This window comes from Daphnia magna, linkage group LG2, assembly GCF_020631705.1.
Source record: "Daphnia magna isolate NIES linkage group LG2, ASM2063170v1.1, whole genome shotgun sequence".
Lineage (NCBI taxonomy): Eukaryota > Metazoa > Arthropoda > Branchiopoda > Diplostraca > Daphniidae > Daphnia > Daphnia magna.
This window is the reverse complement of record NC_059183.1, coordinates 16216611-16239511: the sequence shown is the minus strand read 5'-3', so window position 1 is coordinate 16239511 and position 22901 is coordinate 16216611. Positions and strand designations below refer to the sequence as shown.

The window sequence follows — 22901 nt, the reverse complement described above, 5'->3', positions numbered from 1 at the left end:
ACGTCGTCGACGGCATTCCACGATCCCATGCCGTATAGCAAGTCTATGTTTTGTTGCCGCGCTTTTGGTAGTGCGTTTGATTGCATTACGACATAGAGTTCCTTTCCCTTGTATTCAACCTGAACTTCGTGAATTTTATTCATTGAAATCAAAGATGAAATACTTTGTGTCCGCGCACATCGCGTGACAAACTTTCGATATTTGCCTCGTCGCTCGTATTATTTTCTTATTTATGTTTCTCTACGAACATAACGACAACAAAATTCTCGGTGGAAATGCGTGAAGTCGGACAGCTTGCGCCTTGTTTGCTACCGTGCCAAAGTGATGGCGCAGTTGGTTGAAATCACGTAACGACAGTATACGACAATTGCGACTATATCGTGTTGCCGTGTACAAGCAACGGGATTAAAGAAACTTGGGCAATGGCGTGCGTTAGCTCTGTAGATTGACCTTGTCAGGAATATCGCGTGCCACTTACTTCAATATATAGTGAAAAAACGCATCAGCGTGTCGTTCTGTCGCTCATAAATCGACCCAATCGAAACTTCTTCTTCGGGGTCTTTCTTAGTTGCGTTTCCTTTTGACGGTATTGCAACTGCAATGGCACTATCAAGTTCCAAAAAAGAATGAATCCACGTTAAACCGATGGATTTCAGACGACAATTTATTGTGCTACTACTAACTATTATTTGATTGTCTCCGTTGAACAAAAGCTTTCTACACGCTACCCCAAAAGTCAGACGTGACTAAAGAGGCGATCGATTGAATTGGCAATCGAATTGCCATACATGGTTTATCAGACCCAAGAGAAACATGCCAAATCAATATTCAGTTACTTGGAATTAAGAATAAAAGTCTCTTAATTTTATTTCCCTGCTTAAATAGGGAATAATCTAATTCTGTCCTTTTTTTTTTCTTACTGTTTATTTTTAGTCTGTCCCCTGAAGCGGATACGAACCCGTGGTTGCAGCAGTCATTGACCGCTGCCAAGAAACAAAAGTGCAGTGAATTTTATTGCATTAAAAAGACGGAAGTGAATGAAGAGGACGGCTTGGAAGCTGGCGATGACGATACTAGTGGAACAAAATCAGATGAACCCGCAGAGGCTGAAGGGCCACCATTAACTGGTTAATTGCGGGACCATCTTTATCATGTACACCTTATACGTATTTTAGTAGGAATGAATGATATTTTTGTTGTTTCCTTTTCTCATTTGCCGCAATGTACGTAAAAGTAGCCTAACCCCGTTTTCATTATGATTGACATAGCCTGTAAAGCCAATCAACAAAGAAGTGCATATAGCTCACAGCAGGTCTGGAGTCAATACATTCTATAATTTTCACGCTGTGTCCACTTTTGAATTTATCTCACCGCCATTTTCCCTGTACTGATTCAACAGTGTAAGGTATCCAAGAAGACAAATTGCATACAGGAAAATAATTAGTCGATTTCTTCCGAAATTTCCTGTTAAGAAAACCTTTATTTTGTTTCCTGTGTAAATGGCTGCTAGAATTTGCCAAGACCATCGGTTCTTATCAGGAAAGAAGAATTAATATCTCAACATTTTTTACCGTAAAGGCTGACGCATCTAATTGCATTATAGCTCCAAGGTGTAGGAGGCTTGTGAACATCTTTCGGTTACCGTTTTTTACCTTCAGTTTCAGTTGCACTTGTTCCACTGTGTTTTCCTTCAATCAGCCTTCGGGAATTTACGGTCTTTCCTGCTTTTATTGTTATTATCAAATAGGATTTTTCTTCAAAAATCTTGATATTGCGCAGTATAGTTTTCCCGAAATGGAATACTGAACGTTAGCCGGAACATTCTGGTACGCTGAAAGACGACGAAAAAGGAGAAGGGGAGTTGAAAAATTAATGCCGCATAGATTTAAAAGGCACAACCAAATCAAAACAAAAAACGTCGGGTATTGGTGACATCGAACGTATAATATGTTAGCGACAGATAACTAATATAAAGTACAGCTATACAACGGCTGCTTATGTCAAAGTCCTTGATCAGTTCGAATCAATTATACAATAGGTTTATTCTTCCTTGTTTAATAATCACCAGACGCCGATGGGTTTCTTCCCTATATGCAGAATTCAGCCTACGTGCTCCAATGCTGACATGTTGTAATTCGGTCATACGTCAGTATCCCGTTATGTTATACGGGAATGTATACAAAAAAGGAAGGAAACGTATCATGCTAACAAGTCTTCCTTGTAATCATACAGAGAAACTAGATGCTATATGAAACTCTTCCCGAAATAGATATCAGAACATCACTTTAAATGGTGACCCTGTTGCCGAATGATTGAACTTCATCACTGATTTTAAAATCACATTTTCCCTAAAAAAACAAAAGCTGCATTTCATTCGAAAGCCACAGAAAATTCTATTTCTTTGTTTACATTCTGATGTAACTAACAGGCATTGTATGCCGTTTCTATCGTATTGTCATTCGTATCGAGCGGAAGCAATTAGTTGTTGCCGTACACTCAGAAGCAAAGCAACAATGTGTTTTGACGTGCGCCACGTTGCATAACAAGGGAAATGATGCTACTTGGAATGTTTCTTTTTACCGTTTAATATTTCTAATGCGTGCTAATAGTCCGTGCTGTGACACACTAGTCTATACAGCATATTGGAAACAGATTTCACTTGGAGTACTTAACGGTTTCCTTTTCCCGTCACGTTATACTACCAAAGCTCTGCTAAGTTGTCAGCATAGATATGCACAAAAAGTAAACACATATTTGACGGACGCTAAAAGAATCTAACGGAAGGGAAAGCGTTGCAAACGAAGAGAGATCCGTCTCGCATGGACACCATCAACCTTGGATGGATCCGCATCCTTTCGCTGACGTCAATATTTTGCGCATAAGTCAAACTTTACCCTTTTCTTTCAAAAATCTCTGATAATAAAGATTTACTAAAAAGTTTCTAATGTGTTAGCAAGAAAACTGCTGTTACTATATTGCACATCAGACAATGATACGGTGGTTGAATTTCTATTGTTCGCTCCTTCCTCCGGCGTCCGGATGGACGCATAGAGTTCGAAACTCACGAGGGGCGTCAATAATACCTGGGATATATGATGCCAGGTGTTGTGTAGAGGTTTTTGACGGCAAAAACGTATGTACTAGAAAATACATCAAGACAGAAAGAAGGAAAAAGGAAGACGTGCGATATAAAAAGCCGACTGTCGCTCCTCAGTTGTATGCATTCACTTATTCAGCGCCGTCCTGTTGCTTCTTCAACTCTCTTTGTCAGTGAAATATTGTTCTTTCTTCAAACTGAATTTATTTCCCAAAGTGCGAAACTGAATTCTGTTTTTGATACGTCATTTCTCTGACGTCCACCAAAGCCGACAGCCAAGAAGCTTCAAAAAACGTGCAACCGGCACCTTTACTATTCGCACTGCTCAACGCGTAGGAATTTAGTCACGTTTTAAGGTGGGTGTCCAAATTTTGAAGCAGAAGAAAACGTTATCCTCATTTATCTTTTGAAAATTGATTTATAGAAAAATGACAAACCAGGTTTTCACTGTGACCATGTTTCTTCTGGCTTTGGCTGCCAGTGTCATGAGTGCTTCTTTGTTGCACCAGTCCAGTATCGAAGACGACAACGAAATCGATCACATGGAATTGGCGAAGACCGGCGATAAGATAACCATGCTGGAAATGACCAAAACCCTCCTTCTGGAACAAGTAGCTCGAGCCACATCCACTAGCGAAGTGTTGACACTCAACATTACGAATTTGGTTGTCCTCTTGGTGATCAAAGCCATTATCTTTGGCTTTGGATTCTTGGGCAGTTTTGGACGTCGGTCATCACCGCCTTCATTCTCCGAGTTCCTCATCGATCGAAATGATATCATGATGGTGATGAGCTACGCGTTGGGTTCTGCCACTGAAGACTACAACTGCCTCTACCAAACGGCATGTGACGAGCCAGAATCCGCTCAGAAATACACGTCCGCCATCAAGATGCTCGTAAAGGGCGCAAAGATGTTCAAAAAGTAGGTTAAAATGACTGATTGTTCATGTCAATGGTTGCTTTATCTCCCATCGTTCAAGGTATGGTAAGTAAAAAGATATGGAGAAAGCATCAGACAGAAGTATTACTTGCTGGATAGGGTATGTCCGTCTTTAGTGACATTCCATGGTATTAAGTAACCGTTCTTTTGTGCATGACGGAAGAAAACAATAAGGAAAATGAGACCAGACATTTCTGAAGGACAAGGATTTTCCATTTCTGTCAAAAAGTCATGTAGAGTGTAAATTCGGGGAAAAGTCTCATTTTCTATTACATCTACATAGTGTTGTTAAAATCACGAATATTCATATACATTTACAACTGGCAATAATCTATTGTGGCCAAAGTTGTAATCAGGAAAAAGAAAGCTAAGGATAAAAGAAATGCAATAATTATGTTATTTTTTCTTCCCTAGTGACATTGGCTTCAAACCTGATTTCGAAGATGTCATCTACGGCGTGGAGGAAGCCATCGAGTTCCGCAAAAGTGGTGGACTCTGTCGCAAACAATATGTCTGCAAACCGATGGAATGAATCTAACTTTCTGCGCATAACGCATACCAACCTATCGCTTCTGGCTAAAACTAGTTCTGGATTCAATTGTTTTCTCCATTCGCTATTTATCGTCTTTCTAACTTTGGTAAACATATGAGCTAACTATCCCAACTCTATCGATCTGGTCTTCCCACGTTCGTCCAGTTTGAATCGTTCAGAGTTGGGATTGATACCTGATTTACAAAACTTTCAACGACTTTGATTCTTTTTCTCTTGTTTGACTAAGAACATTTTGGCTTTGAGGCCATCACTTTCTTGCAACACCCAAACTATCGGTAGAGCAGAGCATTTATACATGTTTAGAGCAACCAGTATATGATAACCGTGTACATAGGAGACTCCCGTTTAATTCGTGCTGTATGTGATCGTGTACTTTTCCTCAGTAAAACTGTACTTCAAGGTAAATTTAATGACAATTAAAATAAAGCTATTAGGTCCCCTATGATCAAGGCTGAAAATATTGAAACAACCACGTTGAGATTTATAGTTTTGGGGTTATTCAAATTCACAGTGGCTGCGCTAAAAGCACTTTGATTCTGTTTCAACAAATTTTCATAATAAACGGGAATTCAAATCACATATTTGAAATCAACGTTCTACTGGTGTTGTAGAAAGTTAAGTTTTATCGAATTTCAAGTCAAATTTTTAAGTCCGACTGTTTAAATGAAAAATTCGGGCTTAAAAATAAGAGGGACAAAAACAAGTCCGACTTTTTCGTGAAAGTCTTATTTCCTCTGTTGTTTTCCGATTTCAATTCAAAATCGAACGAGAAACAAAAAAATTAAGTTAGTTTTAATGTCAGGCTTCCATAATTTTTAAATACAGGTATAAAAACAAGTACAGACAAATTTGTTGTAGTATGAGTAGACTGCAAGATACCGATAGATTACTTTAGATTCCAAATTTAACCAGGATCATAAATATTTACTTCGTTTTTACGTGGGATTTCTAGTTTTAGAGTTATAATTTAAACACCGATATCGCTATAACAACTAGTACTTCTTCTTTTTTTAAAGAAACTGCATAATTAACGGGGAAATTAATGCGACAGTCGAAATCAACGTTGATTTTTTAGTAAAACGTGTGATTTGTATTGAATTCCAAGAGTTGGCATTTTTTGCGGATTTTGACTAAAGTGGGAAGGCTATACCCTTCCCACTTTTTCATTTTTGGCTAAAATTTAGATTTGATTTAAAATACATGATTTCCAATCAAAATAGAACGAGGATCATGAAAATCAAGGTTATTTTTGCCTTGGACTTGTAGTATTGAAAATTTAGTAGAAAACGGGAGATAAAAGTTGTTGCATTTTTCTTCCGTAAATTTCAAAAATTACTAAGCCCACAAGAAAACTAATACTATAATCAAAATCAGCGTTCAATTTGGTGTATAATGTGTAATTTTTATGGAATTCAGAGAGATGTCCGTTTTTGCAGATTTTGACAAAAGTGGGAAGGCTATACCCTTCCCACTTTTTCATTTTTGGCTAAAATTTAGATTTGATTTAAAATACATGATTCCGATTCAAAATTGAACGAAAATCACAAAAATCAAGATTATTTTTACATTAGACTAATAGTTTTTTTATAAATGAGGAAAATGTATGATAAATGCTGGCGGCGCCAGCAGTTCGTTATAGCAACTAGTACTTCTTCTTTTTAAAGAATCTGCATAATTAATGGAGAAATTAATACGACAGCCGAAATCAACGTTGAATTTTGAGTAAAAAGTGTGATTTGTATCGAATTCCAAGAGTTAGCATTTTTTGCGGATTTTGACAAAAGTGGGAAGGCTATACCCTTCCCACTTTTTCATTTTTGGCTAAAATTTAGATTTGATTTAAAATACATGATTTCCAATCAAAATTGAACGAGGATCATGAAAATCAAGGTTATTTTTGCCTAGCACTTGTAGTTTTTTTTTAATTTAGTAGAAAACGGGAGATAAAAGTTGTTGCACCACTAGCATTTTTCTTCCGAAAATTTCAAAACTACTAAGCCGACAAGAAAACTAATACTATAGTCAAAATCAGCGTTCAATTTGGTGTATAATGTGTAATTTTTATGGAATTCTAAGAGTTGTCCGTTTTTGCAGATTTTGACCAAAGTGGGAAGGCTATACCCTTCCCACTTTTTCATTTTTGGCTAAAATTTAGATTTGATTAAAAATACATGATTCCGATTCAAAATTGATCGAAAATCACAAAAATCAAGATTATTTTTACATTAGGCTAATAGTTTTTTTATAAATGAGGAAAATGAATGATAAATGCTGGCGGCGCCAGCAGTTCGTTATAGCAACTAGTACTTCTTCTTTTTAAAGAATCTGCGTAATTAATGGAGAAATTAATATGACAGCCGAAATCAACGTTGAATTTTGAGTAAAAAGTGTGATTTGTATCGAATTCAAAGAGTTGGCATTTTTCGCGGATTTTGACAAAAGTGGGAAGACTATACCCTTCCCACTTTTTAATTTTTGGCTAAAATTTAGATTTGATTTAAAATACATGATTTCCAATCAAAATTGAACGAGGATCATGAAAATCAAGGCTATTTTTGCCTTGGACTTGTAGTATTGAAAATTTAGTAGAAAACGGGAGATAAAAGTTGTTGCATTTTTCTTCCGTAAATATCAAAAATTACTAAGCCGACAAGAAAACTAATACTATAATCAAAATCAGCGTTCAATTTAGTGTATAATGTGTAATTTTTATGGAATTCCAAGAGTTGTCCGTTTTTGCAGATTTTGGCAAAAGTGGGAAGGCTATACCCTTCCCACTTTTTCATTTATCGCTAAATTCTAGATATAGTATAAAATACACGATTTCGATTCAAAATTAAACCGGAATCAAGAAAATAAAGTTTTTTTTTTACGTCGGGCTTGTAGTTTTTTTAATAAACGGGGGGAAAAACACAGATAGACAAATTTGTTGCGCTATAAGCACTTTTCTTCCGTTTATTTAAAAAATGGCTAGTTTGACCGATAAACCAATTCTTTCCTCGGAATCAGCGTTAACTTTTCATTTTAATGAGTGGCTTACATCGAATTTCAAGAGATGTCTAAGAGAAAAGGTCTTCCCACTTATTCATTTGTATCCACGCCGTCAAGCTTCACCGTCAATTTTTCCTTGGGGTAAATCATAATTTAAACGTTCAACCTGGAAACTAATCGGCAATTCTTGTTTCCAGGTATTCATTTGCTAATTTCCGCTAATGCAATCATTGACTATATTGCTGTTTGGGATAGTGTTAGGAATTGTGCGGAAGGTAAAATTAAGCTCTGTTAGGGATGCACGGAGGCAATATTTTCGAATGAGATTTTTCTTCTGCAAGAAGATCAAAGTGTATTTTATTTCAACTTGAAAAAAGGAGAGGTAAGAGTTGAATATAAAGGAAAAGGGTCAGGTTAAAAAAATCTTTATTTTGAAAAAGAAAATTTGAAGTCATGAAGGACGGGATAGAAAATTCCATACACCGACTATTTTTTTTATAACACTCAAAAAAAGCCAACCGGGTCAAAGCGGGCGTGAAGAGCAGAAAGAGGATCGACTGGTTTCATGGTGATTGGAAAATAATTATAAATTTCAATTTGAAATACACAACAGAAAAAAGTAAATACGAAAATGCAGGCAAACAGTACTTTAAACGATAAAGTCGAAATTCGCTCTAGACACAACCTAAGGGACCAGACGCGCGCGCAAAAATAGAGTGGTTTCTTTCCGGGAAACCACCCGCAGACGGTGGCCGCTTACAATAATAATAGCAATTTAAAAAAATTGTGATAATAATTCCGGACGACCCGCCTGCTAGAACTAGTGGGCAAATGAACAATCCAATCGAAGTTAACTCATGCAACACGAAGACGATATGACACGCAGTAAAAAAAACTCTTGCTGAACCACAGGAAACTCTCAGTGCAACACGTGCCAGGCATGAAAAATATCGTTTGGTGTTGTATAGCTTCTTCTATACGTCAACGACCATTTTTTTATGAACGTCTGTGTTTCCAACAACCTGAATAAGATACAACTCAGCTTAAACGAGGCCCATAACATATGTGTTAGAAAGTCAAACGTAGTAATCAAGGCTTACGGCACAAAATTCTTCGAATGAGATTTTTCCATCTTCGTCCTTGTCGGCGAAGAGAATAGTTTTATCAACTATCTGCTGCAATTGGGTGTCCTTCAAGTTGTTGCCCACCATCATTTTTAACACCTTAAAGGAAATCATTTTATAGTGTCTATCACATGAAGGAAATCTCACAAATATACTTGAAAGAGTTCGCCATTTGAAATGGCACCATCATTGTCCATATCATATATACGGAAAGCAAAACGAAGCTTTGACTCCTTGTCTCCCTTGACACTGAACTGTGATACACCTTGAATGAACTCTAATTTGAGAAAAATAATATAATGTAGTCCATTGGTACTATAATTTGTGTTCATTTACAGAAAATGTTACCTTTGAAATCAACTTCTCCATTGCCATCTTGATCAAATATGTCAATAACTCTCTGAACCAATGGATTTTGCTGAAGTTCCGGCAAAGACATAAACTCATCCACACTGAGAGAACCAGAGTTGTCAAGATCTAGTTTCCGAAAACGCTTTCCCAATCTACGGATTTCATCAGCATCAACTAAAGAGTAACAAAACATTTTATTTTCCTCTATTCCCATTTTTTACTAATACTACTTACAGTTTGAGCACATCTCCATGGGAAGTGAACTTTCATTGCCCTATATTCAAATAAACACAACTATTTTAGTAAAAAAATATGTGTGGTATACAAAACTATTTGCTTTAAATGCTGTATGATTTATAGAGAGGATGTAGTAATAATATTAATACTGGTAACAAGCAATGTTTATCTGAAAATAAACCTAAAAGTCTAGCAGAAGTCTATATTAACAGACCAGGAGAACAGAAATATTCTTATTCTGGAACCACTAATACTGTCGTCGAAACCACTAAGCAAAGCAGAAGAGAATTATTACCATTGTTCTTTGATTTCAAGTGGTTATCTGGACAATTAGAATTGAAAATACGACGGTAACTGAACCACTAGTGGATGCACTCGAGCTAGAAATCAACTGCAGGCTAAAATTCCTTCTTTTTTTGCATTTTGAGCACCGTTGTCAAATCTCGAATATCAGGTTGTATAACCCTCGCTGTGCGTGGCCACCCGCTCTTATCGTCTTATGGTAGGTAGAGAAAGGAGGGGAGTACGCAAGTATTGATTCACTCCTGACTACCGAGCCAAAGAAACTCAGTATATTGGTGCCCCCGCATTAGGCTATGCGGGAGATTACGTGTGAAAGGTTTTTGTTTCACACTCATGCAAGCAATTATGGCCGCCAGAACGCTCAGAAATGTTAACACGGTTTGTGATCTTGAATAGATGTTGGAAAAAGGAAACAGCCAAACTGTGTTAACTATGCAAACGATGTTTATTTTTAAACAATAGGCTTTCTACATATATAAATTATTAGAACATCAGCACCAATTTCAAACAAACTCGAACAAAGAGACCAGCATTATCGACTGGGGGATAGCTTTAGCTAAAAGCTAGGCTCATTCATTGCCAATTCGAATCCTTACTCCAAGTCTACTAACCAACTTCGATCATCACAATGAGTATTATAGCCTCTGCCTCTACTTTAGCGATATCAGGGATGGGAACCAAATTCCATTTGCATGGTGTGTTCGAACAACCATAGCACTAGGCTTTTTTGACATGTTGGCGTAGTAGAAGCATTAGGTATTTCACGACAAAGTCGGAAAACCAGCTGATCAATACCTAGTTGAGGCAAATAAAAACCGTTCAAACGTTCATGCAATTAAGAAGAGCCTCAAATAGTATTGTTATTGTCTTGGACTGCGCTGCGAAGTGAGTGATCCAACTGTAAATCTGATTGGAAGGTTGATTTCTTCCTCCTCCTCTAGGTTACGGCGTTCACGATCAAGTGGCCTCGGATTAAAATTGCTGAAATGATCGGGTAATGGTGGTGGGACAGGTGGGGTAGTAGCATCGGCTACTACTAGGGGACTGGGGTTAGATAACGGTGCGTCTACAGGTAATTGAGGAGTTGAACCCACCAACTCTTCAAATCCATTTCCATCCTCTTGAGCAGGACATTCAAAATGAACACAATGAAAAACCTAGCGGAAGCAGGCAATAGAATCATGAAAGGTTTTCAACGATATAGTTGTGACAATGAAATTACATCGTTTGCTGTGTTTTGAGTTCCAACGATTCTTACGTAGACAACCGGTTGTGGCACAAAGCTTATACTTTGCCATGATTGGCAAGGCTGACGACTCCTGTCACAAACCGTAATCCAGTCGCGATTATTTGTCGACACTTCAACATAAAAACTATATCGACGATCATCGCAGTCCCAAAGCAAAAGCCTGAAAAAAAAAAGTATCTTAATATCCAATGCCTTTTCTTATAATTATCCTTAAGCAGTTGATGTTTTTTGGAAGAACTTAACTCCCATAAAACAGTTATGTTTTCAAATACTCCAGAGTTTGAGGAATCATTCTAAAAAAAAACAACTTAAGCTAAGACAATTTTTACTTACATTCATTATTTTAACGACTACAACCACAGAAGTTTTCACAAAACACTTTGTAACTCTAAAATGTTTAAAAAATCATGCAACGGACCTCATTGAGCTGACGACATATGGTTGGGCTAACTGAACGACAATCGCCCCTGATCCCAGCTGATGACAAGTATAGCCAGAATCCCAATCATAATTTTTTGTGTCTCCATTTAGCAATGCGTTTCTGCTTCGACTTACACCTTCTACTACACATGCAGAAAGCTGGATTGTGGCAACATTATGTTTTGGCACTGAGAAAGGAAAGCCGTGTTGAATATAACAGGTAAACATTGATTGTTACATTTTTGTTTTCATAATTCTAGGTTACCTATTAGCTCTTTTTCCAGTCGGACGACCACTGGTGAGTAATATGCTTCAAGAGAAACAACATGGAACACTTTATTTACGGTGTTGTGGGTTCCTATCGTACAAAAGATAAAGTTACAAGATTGTGCATTTTCCGATATCAAAGGGTATCTTTACCAACTATCCTGATGAAGCGTACAACTCGCTGGGGGAAATAGACACGCTGCCACGAGCGGCAATGATAGTTTGAGTAATCAACTACCCGTACCCAATCACGCTGATCCATGGAAACCTCGATGAAGTATGAGTATGACCTTTAAACAATAAATCTGAAGCACTACGCCTTAATGGTTTCTTAGAAGTTCTACCTCATATCTCTGTCCCACAGCAGAACTTTTATGTGGTTTATGATAGAAGGCTGTCCAAGTCGGACTACAATACCAGCGTTACCGTCTTCGATTGGATGTCGCGTGAAGCCCCGTTCCATATCATAATTAGTAGTCTCGCCATCTAAAAGTGCGGTGCGCATTTCTCCTTGCAAAACCTGGGCCCCGAGTCTTGAATGGGCTACGTTTACTTCAGGCACTACCAAAAAGATAAAAAAATTTGCAATGCAATTTTTGGCGTATCTACTGGATTTGGTAGGAGTTATCATACTTAATTGGCCACGATAAGGGAGATCTGAATCGCGAGATTCAGTCCGAAATTTCAGTGCGTCAAGGATAACATCACTGGATACCAAATGACTTGGCCGTACCTATGATAATATTGACAAGTTCTCACTATAAAACTCCACGGGATGTAAAATTAAACGGAAGTACTTCATTTAGGAGTTCGGAGAGCGTGATTAGGGGTAATCTGACAGACTTCAGGACTGAATTGAGTTCATTGGTTGTGTCTTCCTTCACGACACAATCGTCATAGCTGTTATGATGCCACCAGCGCAAAACGGCGCGAAAAATTTCTATTTCAGTGACGCAGAAAGAATCGCGCTGAAGAAGATCACAGAGCGTTCCCTTAAGGCGAAAGTCCGGAATGTTCATTAATATCTTGGGTAAAAAAGGAAACGAAAACTAACTATTTACTGGTGATAACTGAAGAAATGCTTCGCTTTGGAGAATATCCGTTGCATGTTTATCTGCATATTGCCTGCATGCTTCCATAAGAGCGCGTAATTGGTATAAGTTGGCGACGTCATATACCAAACACATGTTGGTTTGACTAAGAATAGATTTTAAGTAGTCGGAAACAGACTGCTCCAATTCCGGAAAAGCATACTATTCAAGTAGAAGAAATTAATATTAAACTATAACGTTGAAACACTGCTAACGTTTTGTTATACCTGATGTGCTAGACCCAACAGGTCTTTCACAAGTTCCTCCTAGATACAAGAATATAAATGTGTACTTCTTGAAAATTAGTTTTTCTTACCAAATATCAGTTACATACCTTCATACTGCTAAGGCTGACATACCCGGTGTAGACGTACTTGAGCAGAACATGGAAAGCTGCAGCACTAATCCCTTTTAGCTCAATTTCACTTTTTTGGCTTTCCAGCAAGCCACCAAATAGCAAAGCCCTATGGACGTATAAAATTTAAACATAGATACAGTAGTTCCGAGAAACACGAAGTCGAGAACATTATCAATCACGTACACACATGTAAGTACGTCAGCATTAGTACTGAAATTATTTGGTTTGATAGCTTATTCTGAGTAAGATTTCTCACTTCATGGAAGATAGTATGGGTGAATCAGAATAAAGGTGAATAACAAATATTTTCACCAGACCATACACAATGCATAACAAAACATTCTTTAAAATGTCTGAATACATAAGTTGTATACCTGAAATATTCACTTCTTGATGCCAAGATGATCTTATGGGCAGGAATTCTGTGGTTTTCAACAATAAGGGTAATATCCTGGTAATTATCACTCAGAAGAAGAGCGTTTAAGTTGTCTGACAAGGATCGGACATGATCAACTTCCCCTAATCCAAGTGGTGGGGCAACAAGACCTAACTGCTGTTGGCTGCTCATATCTGAATTCTAACAGATAAAAAAAGTATTAGATAAATTTCATGCTCACTGTTCCTATCAAACAAACATGAATTGTAAAAAAAAGAATAAATAAAATAATAAAAAGATAAGAATAACAGTAAAAGGCCTAAATAATTTGGATTTGCTCAAATAATAGTAACATTTGACAATTTCACTGGCATCCTTCCATTATTGCATATCCTTTGATGACATATGTCAGCTATATGGAATTTGTCTCATTCCTTGCTCACTAGCTGAATTTATTTTACTGAATAAAAACTAGGTGTTATGGAAAGTAAAGTAAACGAGGATGTTCCAAAGGGCCGTTTCCCTGTATAATTTAAAGACCCACAAGTGATATTCTGGGAATTTGTCTTTTCGTATACGGCACCTTGAATGGGAACAGCCAAAAATAGCAGGAACCATAACAAACGATATTTCTTCACATAAAAATACGTATATCTATTAGATACACCTTAATAATCATACCTACAAGCTAACGACGGCTCTTACCTTATCTTATGCAGTTTGCGACAAATTTATTTCTACATAATAACACCACATCACTTGAAATTATTATTGTTCTCTTCTACTTTACAAAACTGCGATCTATTTTTTGCTATCTGATCACGAAGAGTCGTCGTCAGATTTTGTTTCTGTTTTTCTAAAATAGGTGTACTGCAACTGCTGTCTACTTCGGGGATTTCTCGCTAGATGTCACGACAAATGATGCAGAGTTGCAGACGTCAAACTTTGCGTACTTGCAATTGCAGCACGCATGTTGACTGATTCCCACATATTGGGGAAATATCAATATAAATCAAATCAGAAGGCAAAAAGCATTATGAGTTCCCAACGCGGAAATGTGTCTAGAACAAGAAAACAAAAGCATACGAACACCATAAGTTATAAAAATAATAAGCATGGTGAAACACCTAAAACTAAAGCATTGAATAGTTTGCAGGTATTAAATATGAAGCCTGTGTCTTGAAAATTAAAAGTTACTAAAACCTCAATAGATATGCAACGTCTGTTCCCACTGCAAGGACGTACTGGAGTGGAAAATAAAATACAACAAGTACAAGATGCTGAGTGCTCCTGCAAAATGCACAAAATGCCAAGAGAAGACTGTGAAGCAGGCTTACTCCATTCTTTGCCAGCCTTGTGCAGAAAAACTAGAGGTTCAAAGTAGCAATTTGTTATTTGGAGCTTTTTATAAATAGTCTTGTATGGTATAGTTGTGTGCCAAATGTGGAAAAAAGGAAGAAATTGTGTGTCGACCAGAACCCACTGTAGCTGAAAAAGCACAAATGGAAGCGAAGTTCCAAATGGAACTAAAATCCTTGAGTGAAAGAAAGCGTCGAACATTCTTGAGATATCTTGATCGTCTTGGTAAAGCCAAGGATGAAGGTTTGTTTTCAAAGTTATGATCTGCTAATTCTTAACATAAACCATGGTATTTACTTCTGAAGATGATGGTGAGATAGAATCAGGAGAAACAAAACGAAAACCCACTAATTGGATGGAGGAAGCTGAAAAACGCCTAGAACTTTTGAAACTTCGGGTAGAAAAAGATGGAGAGGATGATGATGACGAAGAAGATGATGATTGGGATGATTTTGGTAGTCCAGATGAAGACTTAAGTGATATAGAGAGTTCATAAAAATACATTTAGTGTATGAATGATTAATTGAATGAAAGGGGTGGTCAATTTTACTTACTTAAATAGTTTTTATGCGTTGTTAATCTGGGAATGGCAGCTGTGGGTCGTTGTCTTGCACCAGCTTTAATTTAGAAGGGTAAAAAACTATGTTTGGCTTCTGATTTGGTGGAGTGGTGACGTTTCTTGAGAGTCAACCTGTTACCTGCAGCCCTTGCTTCCTTCTTGGCTAAAATAGCTGCATTTATTTGTTCTAATCTGAGATAGAATGGGGAAAAAATCAAAATATCAGAAGCATGAAAGAAAATATTATCGAAACCGTGCTACTTATTAGCCACACGTGGTACTCACTTCAAACAAGGCTCACACCGCCTAGAAAACGGATTGGGAATCGATACCAATTGGATCAGACTGCGACTGTCACGATCCTGAGCTGGATCTAAGATTTAAACTTTTTTAAAGTGTGCACCATTGTTGAAGTTAGACATACATACAGCGTCTGCTCTGATATACTCCTGAATGATGTTCGTGACGCTTGCGTCTCCAAGCCCAATGCTCTGGACACAGGCCCATTATCTATAGAGAAATAAGGCAAAAAAAAGTGAGCTTGTCATCACAAATTGAAAATGAGGTAGTAATACATCTTCGCAAACTTTGCGTGAGACTAGGGCTAGGTAATCCATACGAACAAATAGCTCGTAACGTAAACGATGCATGGGTACAAAATCCTCATTGCCGTTCTGAATCGTTGCAGTTTCCCATTCGACAACCACTTCTTCAATTAAAAAGTTCTCTTCTTCCATTTCATGTGCAAGCAGCCTAAGTTTTGTCATGATTATTTAAAGTTAGCGAACCATGAAATGTAAGTTAAATAATTAATAATTCGTGGCTAGTTACAAGGCGGTACAGAAATTGTCGTAGTTATATTCTTTATGTCGAAACCCAGCTCGAAGGAAGTAAGTGAACACCATAGCCAGCAAGTACGAGTCTGCAAATATCTTGCATTTATCGTGCTCCACAAATTTCTTTATGCGATCGTCTTCTGCGATTTCAAATTCAGTTAAAATACATTGTTTCAAATCAGTCTTTTTGTGTGAAACAGGAATATTCCTACCCAACAAAATGAAGAAATCTTTCATACGTGATGGGGTAAGTGAAACAGCCATCGTCTTTTTTTTCCTTGTTCCCGTTGCCCAGTTATGTTGAAAGCAATTCCTCACATTACCAATCCAACGACCAAAATCACATATCGCGTCAAAGTATGTGTTAGGGCAAGCATTTTCATCATCTTCATGGTATTGGACAGTTTTCTTCCTCTCAAAAAGCTTGGAAGGTCCAAGTAACCGTGGAAGGACTGTTTCAACAGCGAGTCGCCACTCCTCCTGTCCGACCTTCCTCTCAATGGCGTAACATGGTTTGCTAATAGTTGTAGATTGGGAAATCGAAATTTCCTCGTGCTTAACGGTATTCCCAATAACCATGATGAACGTAGATGACGTTATATGTAAAACCACGAATGTTATCTTCGAATATCAATCCAAAGAACAGGGTTGATTCGAGAACGTTGAAAGCAGCAACCTATTAACTTCACCATGTGCTTCACTTTACCCTTCCCATACCGTTGGTGTTCGAAATTCATAGAACACCGCGCGATCTGCTATCCAATCAGAGAACGCCAAATCTTTTCTCGCTTTTCGTTAATATTTTTAGTTTTTTACCAAATATATTTTAGTTGAGTTATTTGTTTAAATTCAAATTTATTTTAGGAAAATATGCGCTGAAATTTAAAACAAATTGTAATATTGTTTGCGGCGTATGGTCTGGTGTCAATCATGCGTTACTGCTTTCGCCTTGGGGGATGTTGTTCACTCGATCCTTATTCAACGTCAGCACTGAGCAACGACACTAGTGATGTAAAAGTTGTCAAAAACAGTTAATGAAAAGCAATCTAAAATGCGTATCGAATTAGTTATTCTGGGCAGTCTTGTTTTGTCTACATCAGTTGTTGGAAATGCGTATTACCAAAAAAAGCAATTTTATCCTTCAGTGGTTCACATCACAAAATCCAATCCTAGCATGATGGTAACATTGAACACTTGGAGTACTTTAGGCTAATAAAATACAAATTATTTCAATTTTAACAATAGGTAATGTACATTCAAGCCCTAGTCATTGTAGTTTTGCTAGGAAAGCTGATGAAGAAAATATTTTTTGGGCAGCTGAGAGCTGCTGAAGTTGAGGTACATTTGACAATCAATATTGTTATCCATTTTGAATTCAACATCAAATTTTTGTATTAAAATTTTAGCATCTTATTGACCGGTCATGGTATGCCATCACAGAAACATGTTTGGCTTTCACTGTGTTTCGAGAAGATTTTTCTACCAAATTTGTCGCCCTGTTCACCGTTCTCCTGTTCCTTAAAGCATTTCATTGGCTGGTTGAGGACAGAGTTGATTATGTATACATTACTCCATTAAAGAGTTTACCTGTAAGACTTATCTACAATCACTTTTCTTTTACATTCTAGATGGAAAGAAGTCCCATAATCTCCTGGTTATTTCATTTTAGAGTAACATGTAAGTCTCAAAGGAATGCTCTTTTACACTTCAAATCAATTTTTGATTCAAAATATCTTTGGGACATGTTTTAGCATTGCTTTTGGTTTTGGGGGTTCTGGACTGGCATTTCATTCAAGTGGCATACTATGCCACTCTGACTCAGGGAGCTTCAGTTCAACTGGTATTTGGCTTTGAATATGCCATTCTATTGACTATGGTAGCAATGGTAACCGTTAAGTATGCCCTCCATACGTACGATATCAACCGTGAAAATCCCTGGGAGGATAAAGCCGTCTTCTTGCTGTATGCAGAACTTGCCATAGGTACCAAACTCATACTTCACTTTTTGCTCCATAAAGCTGAATGAGAAAAATTCAACTAATGTGTTCATAAATTTAGGGTTCATTAAAGTCATCCTATACATGATGTTCATGTTAATCATGATTCGAGTGTATACTCTACCGCTGTTTGCAGTGCGACCAATGTACCTAGCTATGAGGTAATTCTTTTTATACGTGCTAATAAGTTTAATCGTGACGTTTTCTGATTTTGTTTCGTGGCGCAGATCGTTTAAAAAAGCGCTAAGTGATGTAATCCTTTCACGGCGAGCCATTCGCAATCTAAACACACTTTATCCTGACGCCACAACAGAAGATTTGGCTAACACAGACAACGTCTGCATTATTTGCAGAGAAGAAATGGTTACAGGTAATTTATTAACATCAATCTCTTCAGTATAGATTTACTGATGTAATTTCCTTTGATTAGGAGCTAAAAAGTTACCATGCAACCACATCTTCCATGCCACTTGCCTTCGATCATGGTTCCAGAGGCAGCAAACTTGCCCAACATGCCGACTCGAAGTTTTGCGTGCACCTGGAAACCCTATTGGAAACCCAGCTCCCCCAGCTGCGGCTAATATGAGGCCCCCTCAACAGCAAGCCGCGCCATCTCCTCCTCCTCTCCAGGTATTCGCACTCAATGCATCAACGTTGCAAGTCGAGGTACAAACTGTCGTTCATCACAGGCAGCCGCAAATGCACCGCAAGCAGCTCCTGTTCAACCGCCGCTACCGCCTTTCATCCCTCCTCATCATCCATTCAATTTTCCGTTTCCCATGCCGAACATACCACAACAAGCTGGTGCAAACGATGCTCGCTACGTTCCAGACGCAAATGGACAACGTCCTGTAATGCCACCACCGTTTTCCCTTCCTCCATTCATGCCATTCGGTTCGTATTTGTGTCTCGAAGTCGGATCACACATGTTCACCGCCTATTTATTTATTTTTTGTGGTTAGTTGTTCCACCTCCGAGACCGCCTGCAAACCTAGGCGCACTCAGTGATGCTGAATTGCGCGCAATGGAAGGACAGGAAAGGCGACACCTGGAAGCAAGGATCCGTGTGCTCAGGGACATACAAACTTTGCTTGACGCGGCTGTGCTTCAGATGAATCAGTATGGAATTCTAGTGGCACGCCTAGAACACGAATCCAATAATAACACTGAAACTGTAAGAAGCACCGGAGAAGAAGCTCCAGCGGCATCTGGCCAGCAGGCGGAGGAACAACAACCAGGCGTCAGTGCAACTTCTCCACCAGTGGAAAATGAAGTTTTGACCCCGGAAGAAGAAACTAACTTGAGTGACCAGGAAAGATTAAGACGTCGACGTGTACAGAGATTTATGAATGGCGGAGAGCAAAACTAGATGTTTACTCGTTTTCAAGGAATTATATTTATAAAGGGTGTTCACGTAAAGAAAATTTATTTGGTTGTATCCCTTCGTGTGTTCTTTTGCCTCATAAGTAGGATACCCATTCAAATGTATCCTTGTAAATAATTCCTCCATTGCTTGGTATTGGGTGGGACATGGACTGTCAAATGTGACGACGTTTGTAACTAATACATGTATTTTACCTTTTCAGTTGCTATTCAAAAACCAGCATTTAATAACCACTTTTTGACGTGAAGAACATAATCTCCTCTAAACTTAATGTACATGGCAACCTCATGCACTTGAGAAACAACTTGTCTTTTTGTTACTTCTTCCAGGTGGGACTTGATGGCTTTTTCCAGAGCCTATAACATCAAAATATAACATTTATGCTCATGAAGTCAGTAAACCAAACTAGTAGGAAGAGAGAAGTGAATTTACCCATATGTCTCCTTCTATATGCTTAACCATAGTGATTTTTCTTTGGTTTCTCACTGCTTCAAAGTTCAAGTAGACAGGAACCATGAAATTCTTTGTTCTTTTCACAAAATATGGTAAATTAGGTGGTGTATCTAAGGGGGTCAGACAAGAAATGTAATGTAAATGAAAACACTGCAGAAACATTGAAATATGACTGCTTCTTTTTGCATCATATTCTTAATGGAGATCACATTCTGTCTGCAAGACTGAATAAAGAAAGATTAACCTGGTGGTGGGGTCCAATCAGAGAAACAACTTCCATTTTTAGGAAAAGATGGGACAACAGTGGGAGGTTTCAATCGTTCCACAAATTTCCAGTTGTCGGATGAAACTTCGTGGTACTGTGTATAATTTTCTGGAGATTTTTCTTTTGGGTTTGCTGAGTAGGAACTATAAAATGATTTTATCTGAGGAGAAAAATCATACTACATATGTAAGTGAAGTTCTTACAGCATTACAGATCGAAGACCTGTAACCTTGATTCAAACCAGATATTTTTTTTTATTAGGAAAATTCTTACGTTAAGGCAGGATGCAAAATCAAACCGACGGGTATTCATTTGTTGTCTAAAAACAAACGAACGTGCCGCCACCGAAGCCATATTAACCGTTGATTTTGGTAAAATAAACTTAGTGAAAACAGCACTTCACAATTGCAACTGTCCAGTCGTCTGCAGCTGAGGGAAACAAAAACGATGCCGAATGCCCTACTTCCTTGGCAAGCCAGAGAAAAAAATTTTATTCTGCAAGCAACTTGAAAAGAATTAAAATAGCCAAACATTGAAAAATTGCACTGCTAGTTTTTTAGAAGATTCAAGAGTCAACAAAATTACAGAAGATAACAGATAAAATGTAAATTATGTCGGTAAAAGTAACTGGCAAGCCTGGAAAAAAAAATGGCTCAAATTCTATCTGCTTTTGGTAGTTGCAATTGCAAATTGAAAGCTAGGACAAATGACACGATAGGATTATACATCCACGTTGAAGAAAAAACAGAATAGATCCGTTAAAGTATTAACTTGTTAAACGTGCCACTTTTTTCTTTTTTGTTAAATCTAAAGTCGAAACAAAAGCACTTATCCATCTGCTCGACAGTTGTTTATCAAACAATGATAAGTCTTGGCTTCGACAACTGTTCGAGGGATTCAAAATTGTCCTTTCTTCATTTATTGTGTTAAAATATATAAACAATTTACTCTGCATTTGCAAACGATTTATTCTCTACATATTTGAAAATACTTTGCCTTTTTTTTCTTTTCTTTGGCAATAAAACGGTATGTCCTCTTTGCATTTCATCAATATTACTGTACGTTACAAAAAAAAAGCGATTGAAGATACCTTTATGGGACTATAGTATGTTAAAATGATGACAAAAATGTTCCGAAGTTGCTTATATGGGGTGTGACTTGAAACTAAAAAATAAAAATTACATGTTTTATAGCTCAAAATTGTTAACATTACACGTAGTCTCGTAGCACAACAACACAAATGAAAACTGGAGACTGCGGCACCAAGGCGACATCGTCAATTGGTGTTCGCTTCCCTCCCGAGACTATTCTTTTTTTCTTTAAAAACTTGTTCTACGTAATTTCTCTGTATTTGTTCAGTATAAATTTTTGCATACGCCAAAGTCTATTTTTTTTCATGTGGGTTATATTCCAATCTCAAGGAAGCATCATCTCAACGTTCTCAACATAACGATAAATTTTTAAAATCTAATTCCATATCTATCGAGTAAACATTAATATAAAAATCTGTAACTATAAATTATTCTCTTTCTCTAAATATTAAACAAAATTCTTTTTTCTTTTGCGTTGACCGTCAAACAGTGCTCCCTCTTTGAATGTCATGAATATTACTGCATTTTAAGGGAGAATAGCAATTGGCGATATCTTTATAGGACTATTGTATCTTAAAATGCTTAGGAAAGTGAACTTTGGTTGCTCTGAAAGTGTAGGCTTATACCAAATTCAAGAAAACAAAAAAATACATAAAAAAATACAGTTTGTCTCTAAATAGCAATGCAGGATCTCTAAGGCAGGATGCAAAATCAAACCGACGGGTATTCATTTGTTGTCTAAAAACAAACGAACGTGCCGCCACCGAAGCCATATTAACCGTTGATTTTGGTAAAATAAACTTAGTGAAAACAGCACTTCACAATTGCAACTGTCCAGTCGTCTGCAGCTAAAGGAAACAAAAACGATGCCGAATGCCCTACTCCCTTGGCAAGCCAGAGAAAAAAATTTTATTCTGCAAGCAACTTGAAAAGAATTAAAATAGCCAAACATTGAAAAATTGCACTGCTAGTTTTTTAGAAGATTCAAGAGTCAACAAAATTACAGAAGATAACAGATAAAATGTAAATTATGTCGGTAAAAGTAACTGGCAAGCCTGGAACAAAAAATAGCTCAAATTCTATCTGCTTTTGGTAGTTGCAATTGCAAATTGAAAGCTAGGACAAATGACACGATAGGATTATACATCCACGTTGGAGAAAAAACAGAATAGATCCGTTAAAGTATTAACTTGTTAAACGTGCCACTTTTTTCTTTTTTGTTAAATCTAAAGTCGAAACAAAAGCACTTATCCATCTGCTCGACAGTTGTTTATCAAACAATGATAAGTCTTGGCTTCGACAACTGTTCGAGGGATTCAAAATTGTCCTTTCTTCATTTATTGTGTTAAAATATATAAACAATTTACTCTGCATTTGCAAACGATTTATTCTCTACATATTTGAAAATACGTTGCCTTTTTTTTCTTTTTTTTGGCAATAAAACGGTATGTCCTCTTTGCATTTCATCAATATTACTGCACGTTACAAAAAAAAAGCGATTGAAGATACCTTTATGGGACTATAGTATGTTAAAATGATGAGAAAAATGTGCCAAAGTTGCTTATATAGGGTGTGACTTGAAACTAAAAAATAAAAATTA

The 22901-nt window shown here is 37.4% G+C and overlaps 6 protein-coding genes across 7 annotated transcripts; 2 read left to right on the top strand and 4 right to left on the bottom strand.

Annotated features, from left to right (window-relative positions):
- Positions 1–3210: 3210 nt before the first annotated feature.
- On the top strand, positions 3211–5169 carry LOC116915938. The gene is made up of 3 exons (XM_032921098.2): positions 3211–3453; positions 3522–4019; positions 4452–5169. The coding sequence occupies exons 2-3, from the start codon at positions 3526–3528 to the stop codon at positions 4567–4569; spliced, it is 612 nt and encodes a 203-aa protein (XP_032776989.1). The 5' UTR covers positions 3211–3453; positions 3522–3525; the 3' UTR covers positions 4570–5169.
- Positions 5170–7990: 2821 nt separating this feature from the next.
- LOC116917463 (calcineurin subunit B type 2) lies at positions 7991–9740 on the bottom strand. The gene is made up of 6 exons (XM_032922931.2): positions 9589–9740; positions 9291–9330; positions 9054–9230; positions 8861–8982; positions 8682–8804; positions 7991–8603 (listed from the first exon to the last, which is right to left on the bottom strand). The coding sequence occupies exons 1-6, from the start codon at positions 9589–9591 to the stop codon at positions 8556–8558; spliced, it is 513 nt and encodes a 170-aa protein (XP_032778822.1). The 5' UTR covers positions 9592–9740; the 3' UTR covers positions 7991–8555.
- Positions 9741–10022: 282 nt separating this feature from the next.
- LOC116917459 (BTB/POZ domain-containing protein 9) lies at positions 10023–14213 on the bottom strand. Its single transcript, XM_032922924.2, has 13 exons — positions 14063–14213; positions 13356–13558; positions 12958–13087; positions 12851–12889; positions 12594–12785; positions 12330–12524; positions 12166–12265; positions 11877–12093; positions 11686–11822; positions 11531–11623; positions 11264–11453; positions 10819–11005; positions 10023–10753 (listed from the first exon to the last, which is right to left on the bottom strand). The coding sequence occupies exons 2-13, from the start codon at positions 13547–13549 to the stop codon at positions 10457–10459; spliced, it is 1971 nt and encodes a 656-aa protein (XP_032778815.2). The 5' UTR covers positions 13550–13558; positions 14063–14213; the 3' UTR covers positions 10023–10456.
- Positions 14214–14327: 114 nt separating this feature from the next.
- Positions 14328–19693, top strand: LOC116917458 (E3 ubiquitin-protein ligase synoviolin B). The gene is made up of 14 exons (XM_045170218.1): positions 14328–14513; positions 14569–14730; positions 14788–14959; positions 15022–15192; positions 17143–17291; positions 17357–17449; positions 17518–17670; positions 17740–17788; positions 17863–18093; positions 18170–18269; positions 18336–18478; positions 18539–18738; positions 18798–19002; positions 19071–19693. The coding sequence occupies exons 1-14, from the start codon at positions 14328–14330 to the stop codon at positions 19475–19477; spliced, it is 2421 nt and encodes an 806-aa protein (XP_045026153.1). The 3' UTR covers positions 19478–19693.
- On the bottom strand, positions 14745–16799 carry LOC116917461 (speedy protein A). Its single transcript, XM_032922929.2, has 7 exons — positions 16324–16799; positions 16107–16251; positions 15851–16028; positions 15704–15785; positions 15561–15648; positions 15271–15467; positions 14745–15187 (listed from the first exon to the last, which is right to left on the bottom strand). Exons 1-6 carry the CDS (start codon positions 16688–16690, stop codon positions 15341–15343), a joined length of 987 nt encoding a protein of 328 aa, XP_032778820.2. The 5' UTR covers positions 16691–16799; the 3' UTR covers positions 14745–15187; positions 15271–15340.
- Positions 19662–22166, bottom strand: LOC116917462 (39S ribosomal protein L49, mitochondrial). 2 transcript variants are annotated; one of them, XM_045170220.1, is made up of 4 exons: positions 21996–22166; positions 20190–20372; positions 19925–20055; positions 19662–19848 (listed from the first exon to the last, which is right to left on the bottom strand). In XM_045170220.1, exons 1-4 carry the CDS (start codon positions 22072–22074, stop codon positions 19702–19704), a joined length of 540 nt encoding a protein of 179 aa, XP_045026155.1. In that variant the 5' UTR covers positions 22075–22166; the 3' UTR covers positions 19662–19701. The 2 variants fall into 2 exon arrangements, with proteins under 2 accessions (XP_045026155.1, XP_032778821.2); XM_032922930.2 differs by lacking the exon at positions 21996–22166 and adding an exon at positions 20484–20658 and having other exon boundaries at positions 20190–20370.
- Between the last annotated feature and the right edge of the window lie 735 nt (positions 22167–22901).